At 46.1% G+C, this 15492-nt stretch overlaps 2 protein-coding genes across 10 annotated transcripts; one reads left to right on the top strand and one right to left on the bottom strand.

Moving 5' to 3' along the window:
* Positions 1-3931: 3931 nt before the first annotated feature.
* Positions 3932-7644, bottom strand: angel2 (angel homolog 2 (Drosophila)). 4 transcript variants are annotated; one of them, XM_037244976.1, is made up of 11 exons: positions 7399-7642; positions 6575-6579; positions 6074-6544; positions 5759-5991; positions 5615-5684; positions 5111-5529; positions 4910-5045; positions 4753-4828; positions 4536-4669; positions 4266-4434; positions 3932-4174 (listed from the first exon to the last, which is right to left on the bottom strand). In XM_037244976.1, the coding sequence occupies exons 3-10, from the start codon at positions 6534-6536 to the stop codon at positions 4274-4276; spliced, it is 1692 nt and encodes a 563-aa protein (XP_037100871.1). In that variant the 5' UTR covers positions 6537-6544; positions 6575-6579; positions 7399-7642; the 3' UTR covers positions 3932-4174; positions 4266-4273. The 4 variants fall into 4 exon arrangements, with proteins under 4 accessions (XP_037100871.1, XP_037100873.1, XP_037100870.1 ...); XM_037244978.1 differs by having other exon boundaries at positions 3932-4434; positions 4753-4825; positions 7399-7644; XM_037244975.1 differs by having other exon boundaries at positions 3932-4434; positions 7399-7643.
* A 2186-nt stretch (positions 7645-9830) lies between these two features.
* LOC119117610 (phospholipase A and acyltransferase 2-like) lies at positions 9831-15315 on the top strand. 6 transcript variants are annotated; one of them, XM_037243922.1, is made up of 5 exons: positions 13654-13756; positions 14125-14245; positions 14488-14786; positions 14866-14956; positions 14988-15315. In XM_037243922.1, the coding sequence occupies exons 1-4, from the start codon at positions 13739-13741 to the stop codon at positions 14947-14949; spliced, it is 522 nt and encodes a 173-aa protein (XP_037099817.1). In that variant the 5' UTR covers positions 13654-13738; the 3' UTR covers positions 14950-14956; positions 14988-15315. The 6 variants fall into 6 exon arrangements, with proteins under 6 accessions (XP_037099818.1, XP_037099819.1, XP_037099813.1 ...); XM_037243923.1 differs by lacking the exon at positions 13654-13756 and adding an exon at positions 9831-10078 and having other exon boundaries at positions 14866-15315; XM_037243924.1 differs by lacking the exons at positions 13654-13756; positions 14125-14245; positions 14488-14786; positions 14866-14956; positions 14988-15315 and adding exons at positions 9932-10078; positions 10288-10408; positions 10580-10875; positions 11014-11454.
* Positions 15316-15492: the final 177 nt, after the last annotated feature.

The following is a 15492-nucleotide window of genomic DNA, read 5'->3' as shown; positions in this document are numbered from 1 at the left end:
GGTTCCATAGTGTAGTGGTTAGTGCTCTGGGCTCTCGCCCCAGCGACGCGGGTTCGAATCACAGTGGAGGCTAAAACTTTTATCATAGAAAATTTGCAACACAGTTGCTCGTGTGCTGCCCCATATGACCATACACCTCCCTAAAACTTAGCGCTAGGGTTAGAGCTGGAGCTAGGGTTTGGGTTAGAGCTGGGATTAGGGTTAGAGCTAGGGTTAGAGCTATGGTTAGGGTTAGGGTTAGGGCTAGAACTGGGGTTAGAGCTAGGGTTGGGGTTAGAGCTGGAGCTAGGGTTAGGGTTAGAGTTAGAGCTGGAGATTGGGTTAGAGCTAGGGTTAGAGCTAGGGTTAGAGCTAGGGTTAGGGTTAGAGTTAGAGCTGGAGATTGGGTTAGAGCTAGGGTTAGGGTTAGAGATGGAGATAGGGTTAGAGCTAGGGTTAGGGTTAGGGTTAGGGTTAGAGCTGGAGCTAGGGTTAGGGTTAGGGTTAGAGCTAGGGTTTAGGGTTAGGGTTAGGGTTAGGGTTAGGGTTAGAGCTAGAGCTAGAGCTAGAGCTAGAGCTGGAGCTAGGGTTAGGGTTAGGGTTAGGGTTAGGGTTAGGGGTAGAGCTAGGGTTAGGGTTAGGGTTAGGGTTAGGGTTAGGGTTAGGGTTAGGGTTAGGGTTAGAGCTAGAGTTAGAGCTGGAGCTAGGGTTAGGGTTAGGGTTAGAGCTAGGATTAGGGTTAGAGCTAGAGCTAGGGTTAGGGTTAGGGTTAGGGTTAGGGTTAGAGCTGGGGTTAGGGTTAGAGCTAGGGTTGGGGTTAGAGCTTGAGCTAGGGTTAGGGTTAGAGCTAGGGTTAGGGTTTGAGCTCGGGTTAGGGTTAGAGCTAGGGTTAGGGTTAGAGCTGGAGCTAGGGTTAATGTTAGGGTTTGGGTTAGAGTTAGAGCTAGGGTGAGAGTTAGCGCTAGAGCGCTAGAGCAAGGGTTAGGGTTAGAGCTATGGTTAGGGTTAGGGTTAGAGCTAGGGTTGGGGTTAGAGCTGGAGCTAGGGTTAGGGTTAGAGCTAGGGTTAGGGTTAGGGTTAGGGTTAGGGTTAGGGTTAGAGTTAGAGTTAGAGCTGGAGATTGGGTTAGAGCTAGGGTTAGAGCTAGGGTTAGGGTTAGAGTTAGAGCTGGAGATTGGGTTAGAGCTAGGGTTAGGGTTAGAGATGGAGATAGGGTTAGAGCTAGGGTTAGGGTTAGGGTTAGAGCTGGAGCTAGGGTTAGGGTTAGAGCTAGGGTTTAGGGTTAGGGTTAGGGTTAGGGTTAGAGCTAGAGCTAGAGCTAGAGCTAGAGCTAGAGCTGGAGCTAGGGTTAGGGTTAGGGTTAGGGTTAGGGTTAGGGTTAGGGGTAGAGCTAGGGTTAGGGTAAGGGTTAGGGTTAGGGTTAGGGTTAGGGTTAGGGTTAGAGCTAGAGCTAGAGCTAGAGCTAGAGCTAGAGCTAGACTAGAGCTAGAGCTAGAGCTAGAGCTGGAGCTAGGGTTAGGGTTAGGGTTAGGGTTAGGGTTAGGGTTAGAGCTAGGGTTAGGGTTAGGGTTAGAGCTAGGGTTAGAGCTGGAGCTAGGGTTAGGGTTAGAGCTAGGGTTTAGGGTTAGGGTTAGGTTTAGAGCTAGGGTTAGGGTTAGAGCTAGAGCTAGAGCTAGAGCTAGAGCTAGAGCTAGAGCTGGAGCTAGGGTTAGGGTTAGAGCTAGGGTTAGGGTTAGAGCTAGAGCTAGAGCTAGAGCTAGAGCTAGAGCTAGAGTTAGAGCTGGAGCTGGAGCTAGGGTTAGGGTTAGAGCTAGGGTTAGGGTTAGAGCTAGGATTAGGGTTAGAGCTAGGGTTAGGGTTAGAGCTAGGGTTAGGGTTGAGGGTAGAGCTTGACACCTGTGACCTTTGACCATGATATTTCCCTAATAAAGTGGCCTGTTTTAGGTACACTTGAAAATGGCGGTGTACCTAATGGAGTGTCCGTATGATTACCTCGTTAAGTGCACCTGCGTGAAAAGTTTTAGCTCCTGCGGAACGTGAAAGTAGCTAAAACTTTTCACGCAGGTGCGCTTAACGAGGGTCACTTGGAAAACATATTGGAACGCGGCCCCGAGGACTAGCGCTTGACACCTGTGACCTTTGACCATGATATTTCCCTAATAAAGTGGCCTGTTATTAGGTACACTTGAAAATGGCGGTGTACCTAATGGAGTGTCCGTGTGCTTCCCTCGTTAAGCGCACCTGCGTGAAAAGTTTTAGCTCCTGCAGAACGTGAACGTAGCTAAAACTTTTCACGCAGGTGCGCTTAACGAGGGTCACTTGGAAAACATGTTGGAACGCGGCCCCGAGGACTAGAGCTTGACACCTGTGACCTTTGACCATGATATTTCCCTAATAAAGTGGCCTGTTATTAGGTACACTTGAAAATGGCGGTGTACCTAATGGAGTGTCCGAGTGATTCCCTCGTTAAGCGCACCTGCGTGAAAAGTTTTAGCTCCTGCAGAACGTGAAAGTAGCTAAAACTTTTCACGCAGGTGCGCTTAACGAGGGTCACTTGGAAAACATATTGGAACGCGGCCCCGAGGACTAGAGCTTGACACCTGTGACCTTTGACCATGATATTTCCCTAATAAAGTGGCCTGTTATTAGGTACACTTGAAAATGGCGGTGTACCTAATGGAGTGTCCGTGTGCTTCCCTCGTTAAGCGCACCTGCGTGAAAAGTTTTAGCTCCTGCAGAACGTGAAAGTAGCTAAAACTTTTCACGCAGGTGCGCTTAACGAGGGTCACTTGGAAAACATGTTGGAACGCGGCCCCGAGGACTAGAGCTTGACACCTGTGACCTTTGACCATGATATTTCCCTAATAAAGTGGCCTGTTATTAGGTACACTTGAAAATGGCGGTGTACCTAATGGAGTGTCCGAGTGATTCCCTCGTTAAGCGCACCTGCGTGAAAAGTTTTAGCTCCTGCAGAACGTGAAAGTAGCTAAAACTTTTCACGCAGGTGCGCTTAACGAGGGTCACTTGGAAAACATATTGGAACGCGGCCCCGAGGACTAGAGCTTGACACCTGTGACCTTTGACCATGATATTTCCCTAATAAAGTGGCCTGTTTTTAGGTACACTTGAAAATGGCGGTGTACCTAATGGAGTGTCCGTATGATTACCTCGTTAAGTGCACCTGCGTGAAAAGTTTTAGCTCCTGCGGAACGTGAAAGTAGCTAAAACTTTTCACGCAGGTGCGCTTAACGAGGGTCACTTGGAAAACATGTTGGAACGCGGCCCCGAGGACTCGAGCTTGACACCTGTGACCTTTGACCATGATATTTCCCTAATAAAGTGGCCTGTTATTAGGTACACTTGAAAATGGCGGTGTACCTAATGGAGTGTCCGTATGATTCCCTCGTTAAGTGCACCTGCGTGAAAAGTTTTAGCTCCTGCGGAACGTGAAAGTAGCTAAAACTTTTCACGCAGGTGTGTTTAACGAGGGTCACTTGGAAACCATATTGGAACGCGGCCCCCAAGGACACCCTTGGAAGCAAGGGTTAGGGTTTCAAACAACTTGTCTGATTTGAAAAGGAGTTATTTGTCAGTTTGTTTTGTAGCTTTGACTGTATATATGAGGTGCTCATACATTTATTTGGGTTGACAGTCATAATGGCCCACCAAAAGAAGTTTGACACCCCTGACGTGTAGTAAGGGTTTGTTTTCTTGGGGTTAAAAAAATAGAAAAATTGAAGTCTATGTAACATGCAATACCTAAAAATAAATGCCATTCGAGATCTTGAACACTGCTGTTGAGTGTTTGTAATTGAAGGTTACTCTGAACCTTTCATGCTTCATGATTTGTGATAATACAAACTAATCTTTATGCACGATGTAGCAATGGTCGAGGGGATAACACCATTGCGTGAAATGCAATATTATAAAAGAGCCAAGTCGGTATGTATCCGGTTGAAGTGTAAAATGTTTTATTTGTGTTCTCATTTTTTTACAATCCATTGTATAGTACATGTCTTTATGTATCAATGCCTATTGTTATAACTACATTAGCAAATAAAACAATAAAACATGGCAACCAGCTATAACATCACCAAAAATTACAGTAAGAACCTTAAACATGTAAGAACTGTTCAAATAAATATAAATGTCTTAAACAAAGACAACTATGACAAAGAGCGAGCTTCATGAGAGAAACAGCAAAGTTGAAAAAAATAAAAATCAGGAAAATGTTCAAAATGTAAGCCTTGCTTCAAGGCTGGTCATCGAAATGTCCTTTGTCAGGACGTGGCCGTCACGAGCGCTCGCCCACCATCCAGCGGAAGCGAGCCAGCAGCGGCAAGTGGTCCGACGAGTGCCGCGCGTTGGGCAGCTTGTCCACTCGGTCCAACTCGGGCTGGCCCACCAGTGACAGCCTGCCCAGCAGCTGAAGGCCCCGCCCGCCGGGAAGCGACTCTAAACAAGGCAAGGGACGCTTCACGTCAGCGCTTGCTTGACGTGATGAAAGCCAGCGTTCATCCCTTCTAAACGTGTCGGTGGCGGCTGGGTGCACGTACCGCGCGGCGTGTACAGGATGTAGTCCACCATCATGGCGCAGCGTGAGTGGCAGGTGGTGACGGCGCCGCGCCCGTCCGGCGGCAGGTAAGGTGGGTAGCACGAGCGCAACGGCACGCCGTGCTCCAGACGCCACCTGCGCACACACAGACATTTTAGTAGCCTCTTGGAATATCGTTTGAATTCTTAAGGAATATTTCAAGTGCACGTTTGTCAAACCTTTTACGAGACTTGTCGGCGACCGCTCGTTGCGTGACCTCTTTCGCCGTCAGCTGGGAGCTTTCTTGTTCAGCTGCACACAAAGCACAAGACGGCGTGAGTGTTTCGCCCAGACGTAGGCGAGTTGCTCGAGCTGCAGAGGGCGGGGCTGACCGACCGGCGCCGGATGAGGAGGATGGGGCCGAGGCGCTGGTGCTCTCGTATTGGCACCGCTGGTTGATGCCCAAAGCGGGTGACCAGATGGGACTCTCCAACAGGCGCTGGCCCCGAGAATTGTTCTCTTGACCCGACACCTGCACACACGAATGCTATTTACAATACATCTCATTCCAAGTTGCAAAGAGAGATTTGTTCAGACCGTGCCGACGGGAAGGTGGCGGTAGTCGAGTCGTCCGTTGGTGAGGAAGGCGAAAAGCGGACTCCACGGCGTGGAGTTGAAGTCCCCACACAGAAGCACCGGGCGGGCGGCGCCGTCCGAGAGGCGGGCCGAGCGGCCGATCTCGGCCAAAAGGATGGCCAGCTGAGCCAGCTTGACGTCGCCCCGCCGCGGGTTGTACAGCAGGTGCGTGTTGGCCACACACACAAAGTCGTCAGCGGCGGCGCCAGACGGCCGCAGGAGGAGGACCAAGCCCACGTTGTCGCGGTCCAAGAGGGCATCGCCCGGCCGGAAGTACTCCACGGGATTGGACGAGAGCAGGGAAAAGCGAGAAGTCTTGAAGGCCACGGTGCAACCGTCCGGGTTCTTGCCCGTACGCTTCTTGTACACGCACTCGTAACCTCAAAACACACGCAGTGTAAAAATTACAATCCACTCCCCTACAACAACAACAATCATTTCGATCAGCTCGATGTAAAAACATACCTTGTGCATGTAGTGCGGGCCTGATTTGATTTTCAAAGTGGTCCTCCTGAACTTCCTGAAGACACAGCACCTGAGGGGACAAATGCATTGAAGTCAAAGGTCACGCGCAGCAGAGGTTACTTCGGTGCGACGCGGCCGCCTCACGTCAGCGTCGTAGTGGTGCAGCTCGGCCAGCAGGTTGTGCAGCCGGTGCCGCCAGCTCAGGGCGGCGGGCGGGCAACCTGAGTACAAGTGGCCGTTGGCCCGCAACAGTTCCTGCGACAGGATGTTGTACGACATCACCGAGAAGTCCAACCTTCTGCCGCCCACGTGCGGCGACCTGGGCGCGGCGCCCACTGGCGACACCTCCCAGCGTCTGGGCAGCAGCGACTTCCAACCTTAATTTGGCCAAGACAGATCTTTTTTTTGAAATTCCTCAAAAGATGGCAGTTTGTTGACACATATGAGCCACATGCTCACCTTGCGCATGACGGACAACCGGCTCAATTTCGGGCGGAGGGGTCCCCGCGACCGCTTCCTCTGAGGAAGCTCCGGGTGACTCCTCCTCCGACCCGCGGTGTGGATGTGGCACGCAGCCTCCGTCTTTGCTCTCGCTCTGGTCCTTAAAAGTCCTTGTCACGTGTGTGCTCTTAAAATCCCCACTTAAATCCGTCCCAGGTGGACTTGTGTCCCTCAAGCAGGATTCCCTCCCGGCGTCTAATCCTTTGATCGTACTCTCATCTTTTAGAATCTTCTTCTCAGCGCTCCTTTTGCGTTTGGAAGGAGGCTCATGCTCCATCATGAGGCCGGTGGAGGTGGACACCAAACGAGAAGTTGTCCTCCAGCGAAGAGCGTTGATGAAGCAGACGAATCCCAGCCGGAAGACAGGCAGATGTTGGGGAAGGAGGCCTGTCCCAACGCCGCTCAACTGGCCAAGAAACATGACGTGGCTGGACGCACAAAGAACATGAATTGATTGTCAAGGCCTGGAAAAGCATGTCCACAAATAGAAACATCGACATAATTTTATCTCAAATAACGTGACCGATTCGCCTTATATTAAGCACATCGACATACCTGAAACATTGATTCAAATATCTAAACAAGTAGTAAAAGAAAGTTACACATTAAACCGAGAGATCGATGACTTTCGACTACTCACGTTTCACGATCAGTGAGGGAGACATAATCGGTTACAAAAATGTGACTAAATTAAAACTACGATGAGGACTTCTAGTGAGAAATGCTTAAATGGCTCCGGTTGACAAAATAAACACCAACTGTCCTCGGCATTATACGTCATCGTTTACGCAAGAAGAAGGCGTCAAACTCCAATGATGCGTTCAGGATATTGGAATTTATGAAAATATAAAGCTTTCGGTAAAAATGTGTTCATAACAATGAATAAATAGCTTATATATATTGCAGTTAAACAGCTGATACCTATGTGATAAATACGGTAAACTACACGACCCTACTTTCCTCTAGAAAACCCAACTTACATTCGGGGTAAGGCCGAAATACGTAAGGTCATGAACGCAGCACCGTCAGTCGCCTCCTCTTTTAGGTCAATGGAATATGTAGTTTATAACTCATTTATTATAATGTAAAAGGACAGTAAATGCACTACAAACATGGCGTCATGACCGGAAACAAATTCTCTTATTTTCAATCTTTGTTTTGAGTGGCATCTTCACACTGGAAACGTATGTTATGTTTCTTTTTGCACATTTTAATCAAGATTACATTTTGGTGTCACCACTTTCTCTAAGTAATAAAAAAACGCCTAGAAAGTTGTGACTTACGTGTCTACGGGTGTCCACCAGCCAGCTGCAAGTAAATTCGCCACGCTTACAACATGTCACGTCAGTTTTTCTGCAGCGACGTGTTCACATGTTGCTTGTCATCCATATCGGCACGATGCATGGTGGGATCGATTTAGGCGAGGGGGTTCGTGACGCTCCCGTGCCGTGGACCTTGGCCGGCCTGCAGCTCCTGTGGCGACCCCTTCAGTTCATTTACATCATTTCTCAGTAATTTTACCAGCTTTTATGCAAATTAGTTATGTCAAATCACAGTTAGGTAACATGGAAATGTATGTATTTGTTTAGGGTTTTTTGTTTTGTTTTCAACCCTAGCTTTAAACCCATGTTTGAAACCCTAACCCTAGCTTTAAAGGAGGAGGAGGAGGCGGGCAAAGTGGCACTTAAGCTTTTGAAGGCAGTTTTCAGTCTTGAGGTGAGCGTGGGTTGTATATGTATTATGTATTTATTATATGTATTATGTGTACAGTGTTATAAAATAAAGATTACCCAAAGAAAAACAAAACAAAAAACAAAACAAAGAAAAACAAAAAACAAAACAAAGAAAAACAAAAAACAAAACAAAGAAAAACAAAAACAAAAACAAAGAAAAACAAAGAAAAACAAAGAAAACCAAAACAAAAACAAAACAAAGAAAAACAAAGAAAAACAAAACAAAACAAAAACAATGCATACAATGCATACAATACAATACATACAATAAAATACAAACAAAACAATGCATGCAATACAAACAAAACAATGCATGCAATACAAACAAACAATGCATGCAATACAAACAAAACAATGCATGCAATACAAACAAAACAATGCATACAATACAAACAAAACAATGCATACAATACAAACAAAAAACAACAAAAAACAACAAAAAACAAAAACAACACAAAACAAAAAAAACAATGCATACAATACAAACAAAACAATGCATACAATACAAACAAAACAAACAAAACAATACAAACAAAACAAAACAAAAGCAACAAACCAAAAAAAACAATACAAACAAAACAATGCATACAATACAAACAAAACAATGCATACAATACAAACAAAACAATGCATACAATACAAACAAAACAATACAAACAAAACAAACAAAACAAAAACAACAAACTAAAAAAAACAAAAAAAACAATACAAACAAAACAAAAAAAACAATACAAACAAAACAAAACCATGCATACAATACAAACAAAACAATGCATACAATACAAACAAAACAATGCATACAATACAAACAAAACAATACAAACAAAAACAAAACGCCAATGAACGACAAACATTTACTAGCATGCTAGCTTACCTGAGAAACCGCCCGCGTGCACCTATATTTGACAACTTCCCTTGAGCACGCCTGTCCCCAACTCATGACGTCACATCCGCCAATTCAAATCTCCCTCGCCTGCTCGTCCAATGGCGCTTCGCACACTCGCGTACCACGTGACAGGCCACTTCATTAGGGAAAAATCATGGTCAAAGTGAAAAGTGCCACACCCGCCAAGGGTAGGTCTCGAACACTAGTTCCATCGCATCAGAAGCAATGACATTAACCACTCGACCATAGACTCGTGACTATGGCAGTGACAAAAGAGCAACCCACGCTCACCTCAAGACTGAAAACGTCAAAAACCTAAGTGCCACTTTGCCCGCCCCCTACCTCTGCCCAAATTCAGTCTGACCAATCGGAGCGCAGCTAAAATTTGCCGGACCACGCCCACCTTTCCAACAGCCAATCGGGAGGCGGCATTTCAAATCGACGACGCCACGCCTACTTCACATCCCACCGATCACAGGACCCCTCGTCTGCATGGCCACGCCCCCTTTCCAACCAATCGGATTTCATTCTCATTGCCCCACCCACTTCCTGAGACCTCAGCGAATCATGAAGCAGTACTAAACAAGCGAAAGGAAAAAATTAATGAAAAATGAGTCACAATCTTTATGCAGAAGTGAGAGAAAATTGACAAAGTACAGCCCAAGGGGAGGTTTCGAACACTAGTTCCATCGTACCAGGGACAATGACGTTAACCACTCGACCAAAGACTCGTGACTATGGCAGTGACAGGAGAGCAACCCACGCTCACCTCAAGACTGAAAACTGCCTTCAAAAACCTAAGTGCCACTTTGCCCGCCTCCTACCTAGCCCAAATTGAGTCTGACCAATCACAGCGCAACTGAAATTGGCCTGACCACGCCCACTTTTCCAACAGCCGAATCATGAAGCAGTATTAAACAAGCGAAAGGAAAAAAATAAATGAAAAATAAGAGTCACAATCTTTATGCAGAAGTGAGAGAAATGCTGCCTTCCGATTAGGAAGGCCGATTGGAAAAGTGGGCGTGGTCAGGCCAATTTTTGCTGCGCTCTGATTGGTCAGACTGACTAGGTTTTTATATTTTTTTTTGCATCACGTGTCACTGAATTGTTTATCTAATGATGTAGCCAATGAGATCATGTTAAAATTTTTTTACAGACAACACCAATATCAGATCATAACACGCAGTAACAAGCTTGCAATGCAGTCCAACCTGCTTGAACACAACGCGTCAACTCATTTAGGCATGCATGCATCAAAGTGTTCAAACCTGAATTGCACACACACACACAAGTCAACCTCGAGCTAAGCATTCAGAGGACTCCATCATGGACCTGGAGGCGCAGGTAAGAAGCACAACTACACAGCAAAAAAAAGATTCTTCTGTTTCAGCTGAACTGAGACCACTGGAGAGCAAAATACTTTTGGGGGGGCAGACTAATAAAATGGATATGTGTTTTTGGTTACGTTCACCTCCTCTTGTTGTTGTTAATGACTAATAACATCCACGTCACATCACAGTCATATAAACGATAATGACGTGTCACAAGTGCAGATTGAGGAGATCTCGTCAAAGGCCAAATTCGGAGACCTGATCGAGTTCTCATTCCCGGTCGGATACTCGCACTGGGCCGTGTACGACGACGATGGCCATGTGATCCACTTGCCTGTGACAGGTGAGCAAAAGTGATTTTTTTGCACAAACCAAAAGACGGAAATATTCGTTGGTGGCAGTGAATGGTTGGATACCAGATCAAAACAATCATGGCATACAATGAGTTAACATTGTATGATGTCACCTGAGAATTATTTCTCTTCCGTTTGCAAACTTCCTGCATGTTGTGCAGATGAGATCATGCTCATGAGGAGCGCCCAAGCTTTCCCTAAAGTGTTGGCCAGCCGAGGCAAACTGATGCAGGACGCCACTCGCATTTGCCGGGTGCCAATTAGCGAGGTCACGCTCCCCCGCGGCACCCAAATACTGATCAACAACAATCGGCACGCCTTCACGCCATCCTCGCCCGAGGAGATAAGGCGGCGGCGTGACGCGCTGGAAGACGTGGAGCTGGTCTACAACTACTTCGTACTAAACTGCGAGCACTTTGCCACATTCGTGCGATACGGGAAAGCCATCTGCAACCAGGTATAAAATCAATCAAATAAAAGAAGCAATAGACTCGTTTAAATGTTGACAGCAGGCCTTGTTAGCTTAGCTCACTAGCCTTTGTTGTAGCCGTGAAGCTGACTTCATCAAGAACACTAACATGTCCTCCATCCACAGATTCTCACCAAGCCCCAAAACAGAGAGACCAAGTCAGCCACCAAAGTCTTCCGGCACATCGTTGACTCTTCCTAGACACACACACTCGACACGTACAATGTTGTGTAGAATTTTGTAAATAGAAGATAATGTAAAGTCGTATCAGTAAATCTGCTGAATTAAAAAATAAGATGAATACATTTCTAAACGTCGAGGCAGTGAGCCATCAGCTCCAGCAGACGGCGCTGTGGTGGGTAAAAGCTCGTCGTGTTCCTGCTATTTAATGACCGTTACTGCCACCTACAGGACTGGGGTGGAACACACGCTGTAGGCTTGTTTCAACTTGATGGAGGTTTGAGGTTGAATATCAAATTCTATTTTTTGCAATGACTATTACTGAATTGTGCATTTAATAAAGTTGCCAATGTGCTCATGTTAAAAAAAAATATCAGGCACCATCACCTGCCTGTCACATTTAGTGTCTCTGATGAACCCGGAATAAATAAAGTTGTTCTAGGAGGCTTTTTTGCTTCCTTGATGAAGGAAAGAAGCTACCACCACCCTGTTTGACTCACATATTACAATTAACTCGTGGCGACACGCTTCAAATGCAGTCCAACCTGCCTGAACACAACGCGTCGAACCGGCTGAGGCGGCGCCCGCACGCGCGCGCGCGCACACACTAACGCACAAGTCGACCTCAAGCTAAGCAGTCATGGACCGGGAGGCGCAGGTAAGATGCACTATATAGCGAATATTAAACGTTCTTCAATGATTAATGATTGTTTAGCTGAACTGAGACCCTGTGAGGTCACAGGGCATTTACAAAACGCAACTTTTTTTAGGGGTCTAAATCAAGAAAAGTTTGTAGGTTAGGTTCATGTATGACAGAAGGATTCCTTTAGAATAAAAATGCAACCTTGAGTTACTGAATAGCGCTGAACCAAGATGCAACAGCAAGCATTGGGGACTCCCAGGGCAGCTACATTTTTTACGTCAAGAACGATGTTTACTATTTAATTCAGACAACAAACACACGCTCTACTTGCTTGAAACTTTTATGCTTCAGAGTTGAGACTGTCTAGTGCCTTGGGCATATTTTTGACTTTGCCAGTTGTACAGCAATGCTGTGCAACCTGCTTGAACACAGTGTCACGTGCCTCTGTTATCACCTGTTGTTGTGTGACTAGTGTGTGCTGGCTTCAATAAAGACGTTTTATTCACTGATCTCCAGGATTGTACATCGTTATCTAGTATAGTAACAGTATTTTCTATATTTTGTTTGAAACAGCCAAGAAACCTTTAAAGGGAGAACGATGCCCTCTAGCGGCTAAAGTGAGAAACGTCACAAAACTAACGGGAAAAATAATGGCAAAGAAAAACGAAACAGTTTGTCTTCTAACGTCGCTCTCAGCACATCTGCTTACTAAACATACAAAACATTCCAAAAAATATTTTGTCACGAATAGAATTTTGCGCTAAAACGGCAACATTCACGTGACGTCATATCCCAAGACTCAAAACGCTAATGACGTCATTTGTCAATTTGACCAGATTGAGGAGATCGCAGCAAGGGCCGAATTCGGAGACCTGATTGAGTTCTCGTACCCGATCGGCTACTCGCACTGGGGCGTGTATGACGACGACGGCCATGTGATCCACTTTGCCGTGGCAGGTGAGCAGAAGTGATTCTTTTTTTCTTTCCAAATCAAGTTCCCAGATGTCTCGATAATGTGTTGGAGGAAATTTAAGGACACATTTGCAAACGCCTTGTGTTGCGCAGAGGAGGGCCATGTCTTGGGCAACATCCGCACATCACTCCAAAGCTGGTTCCCCGTCTGCGGTGACCTGCTACTGGGCGCCACCCGTATTCGCCGGGTTCCGCTCGGCGAGGTCACCGTCCCCAAAGGCGTCCACATCCTGATCAGCAACAACCGGCACGCTTTCAAAGCGTCCTCGCCCGAGGAGATGAGGCGGCGGCGTGACGCCCTGGAGGACGTGGAGCTGCCCTACAACCTCTTCTGGCTAAACTGCGAGCACTTTGCCACATTTGTGCGATACGGGAAAGCCATCTGCAATCAGGTACTCCCCGGGCATATTTGAAAACTTGAGAAAACCGAGCTGTACCTCAAACGGACATGTCCTCACTCCACAGATTCCCACCAAGGCCAAAAACGAAGAGACCGAGTCAGCCACCAGCACCTTCCAGGAAATCGTTGACTCCAAAGCCGACAAAGAGCCTTCCTAGCCACACACGCAACGCATAAAATTGTGTCTAAAATTTCATAAATAAAAGACAATACAAAGTTATAATAGTAAATCTACTCACTTTTACCATAATGGTGAAGCAGTGAGCCTTTAGCTCCAGCAGAGGGCGCTGTCGTGGGTGTAAGCTCGCTGCGTTCCAACCATTATTGCCATCTACAAGACTGGAGTAAAACACATGTTGTACGCATCGGCTTGTTTTGGCCTTGACGGAGAATCTAATTCTCTGATATAAATTAAAAATATATTTTGTATGCATTGAGTGTCATTGAATGATGTCCCTGATAAAGTAGCCAATGTGATCATGTGGAAAAAAAAAACATTACACTAGGAATTGACATGAGGTTACATGAGGTAACGAGCTTGCAATGCAGTCCAACCTGCTTGAACTCAAAGCGTCGAACTGGCGCGCGTGCACACGCACACATATACCCACGAACACAAACTCTAACCTCAAGCTAAGAATTTAGAAGACTGCAACATGGATCTGCAGGCACAGGTAAGACGCACCACTATATTCCAAAAATAAAATATTCATCAAAATTAATGATTAATGGCAACCATGATATCACGAGAACACGTCACGATACACAATATTTACTTATAGCATCAATATAAATGGCTCAATCCTTCAAGGAATGAATGCAACAAAGCGGCAGCTCCTTAATACCTGACTGACTCGACAGGCATGACGGAAGCGCAAATATTAATAAATGACGCATTGGGATTAAATTCCCCAATATAGAAAAAATAAAATTTCAATGGAAGTCAAAAGAAAAATCTGGTATCTTTTGAACTCAACACGAGCACGTCTAATAATAACATCCACGTCACATCACAATAATAAAAAGGATAATGACGTGTCAGGTTGAGGAGATCTCGTCAAAGGCCAAATTTGGAGACCTGATCGAGTTCTCGTGCCCGATCGGCTACTCGCACTGGGGCTTGTACGACGAAGATGGCTATGTGTTGCACTTTGGCGTGACAGGTGAGCAGAAGTCATTATTATTTATTTTTACAAATCAAAAGACTTTCCAAACATCTTGGGAAACACTTTTCATCAAGGATCAACTATGTTACATATTCTACAGCAGCAATTTAGGGGCACATGGCATGCTGTGCCCCCACTTTGTTAAGCTGGGCGAGACCCTCTCCCACAAAACTTGATGATAATATTCGTTGGTGGCAGTAAATGGTTGGATCTATGGAGTCTATGTTTGTATTGCGCAGACGAGACGCAGCTCATGAACAACTTCCGCACCACTCTGCAAAGCGCGTTCCCCATGGCCGGTGATATGCTCATGGGCGTGACCCGCATTCGCCGGGTGCCAATGGGCGAGGTCAATCTCCCCAAAGGCGTCCGCGTCCTCATCAGCAACAACCGGCATGCTTTCAAGCCGTCATCGCCCGAGGAGATGAGGCGACGCTTCGACGCCCTGAAGGACGTGGAGCTGCCCTACAACTTTCTCTTCATGAACTGCGAGCATTTTGTCACATTTGTGCGTTACGGGAAAGCCATCTGCAACCAGGTATTTGTTGTCAGCAGGCCTTGTTAGCTTAGCTTACTAGCCTTTGTTGTACCTGTTCTGACATGTCCTCCATCCGCAGATTCTCACCAAGCCCCAAAATAGAGAGACCAAGTCAGCCACCAGAATCTTACGGGACATCGTTGACTCTAAAAACCTTTCCTAATCACACAAACACACACACACACACACACACACACACTCAACACATACAATGGTGTGTAGAAATTTGTAAATAGAAGATCATATCAAGTCATATTAGGAAATCTGCTGACTTCAAAAATAAGATGAATACTTTCCTAAACGGCGAGGCAATGAGCCATCAGCTCCAGCAGACGGCGCTGTGGTGAGTAAAAGCTCGCCGTGTTCCTGCTTTTTAATGACCATTACCGCCACCTACAGGACTGGAGTGGAAAACATGAAGTACGCATAGGCTTGTTTGGCCTTGACGGAGGTTCTGGCTGTCTAAAATATAAAGATATACTCGTTTGCATTGACTGTCACAGAATTGTGCACCTAATAAAGTTGCCAATGTGTACATAAAAAGTCTAACATGTGTCTATAGAAGCAACAAAAGAGTGCCAAGGCGCAAATATTGTCAAAATGAAACTCACCCCAACATGGCTCGAATGTTGCCACAACATGGCACCGATCATTCTTGTTAATGCGCATTACTGCCCCTTACAGGACTGGAGTGGAAAAACAACAT

Source organism: Syngnathus acus, chromosome 24 (assembly GCF_901709675.1).
Source record: "Syngnathus acus chromosome 24, fSynAcu1.2, whole genome shotgun sequence".
NCBI lineage: Eukaryota > Metazoa > Chordata > Actinopteri > Syngnathiformes > Syngnathidae > Syngnathus > Syngnathus acus.
This window is presented reverse-complemented; position numbering and strand designations above follow the sequence as displayed.

Bases quoted from the DNA above. Each gene is read 5' to 3' on its own strand.
- LOC119117610 (XM_037243918.1), top strand. The intron at 12,668-12,775 runs GTGAGCAGAAGT...TGTGTTGCGCAG, and splicing joins GATCCACTTTGCCGTGGCAG to AGGAGGGCCATGTCTTGGGC. The intron at 13,075-13,147 runs GTACTCCCCGGG...CTCACTCCACAG, and splicing joins GGAAAGCCATCTGCAATCAG to ATTCCCACCAAGGCCAAAAA.
- angel2 (XM_037244975.1), bottom strand. From the start codon at position 6,536: ATGTTTCTTGGCCAGTTGAGCGGCGTTGGGACAGGCCTCCTTCCCCAA. The intron at 5,992-6,073 runs GTGAGCATGTGG...GGCCAAATTAAG, and splicing joins GGTTGTCCGTCATGCGCAAG to GTTGGAAGTCGCTGCTGCCC. The intron at 4,670-4,752 runs GTTTGACAAACG...GTGTGTGCGCAG, and splicing joins GCCGACAAGTCTCGTAAAAG to GTGGCGTCTGGAGCACGGCG.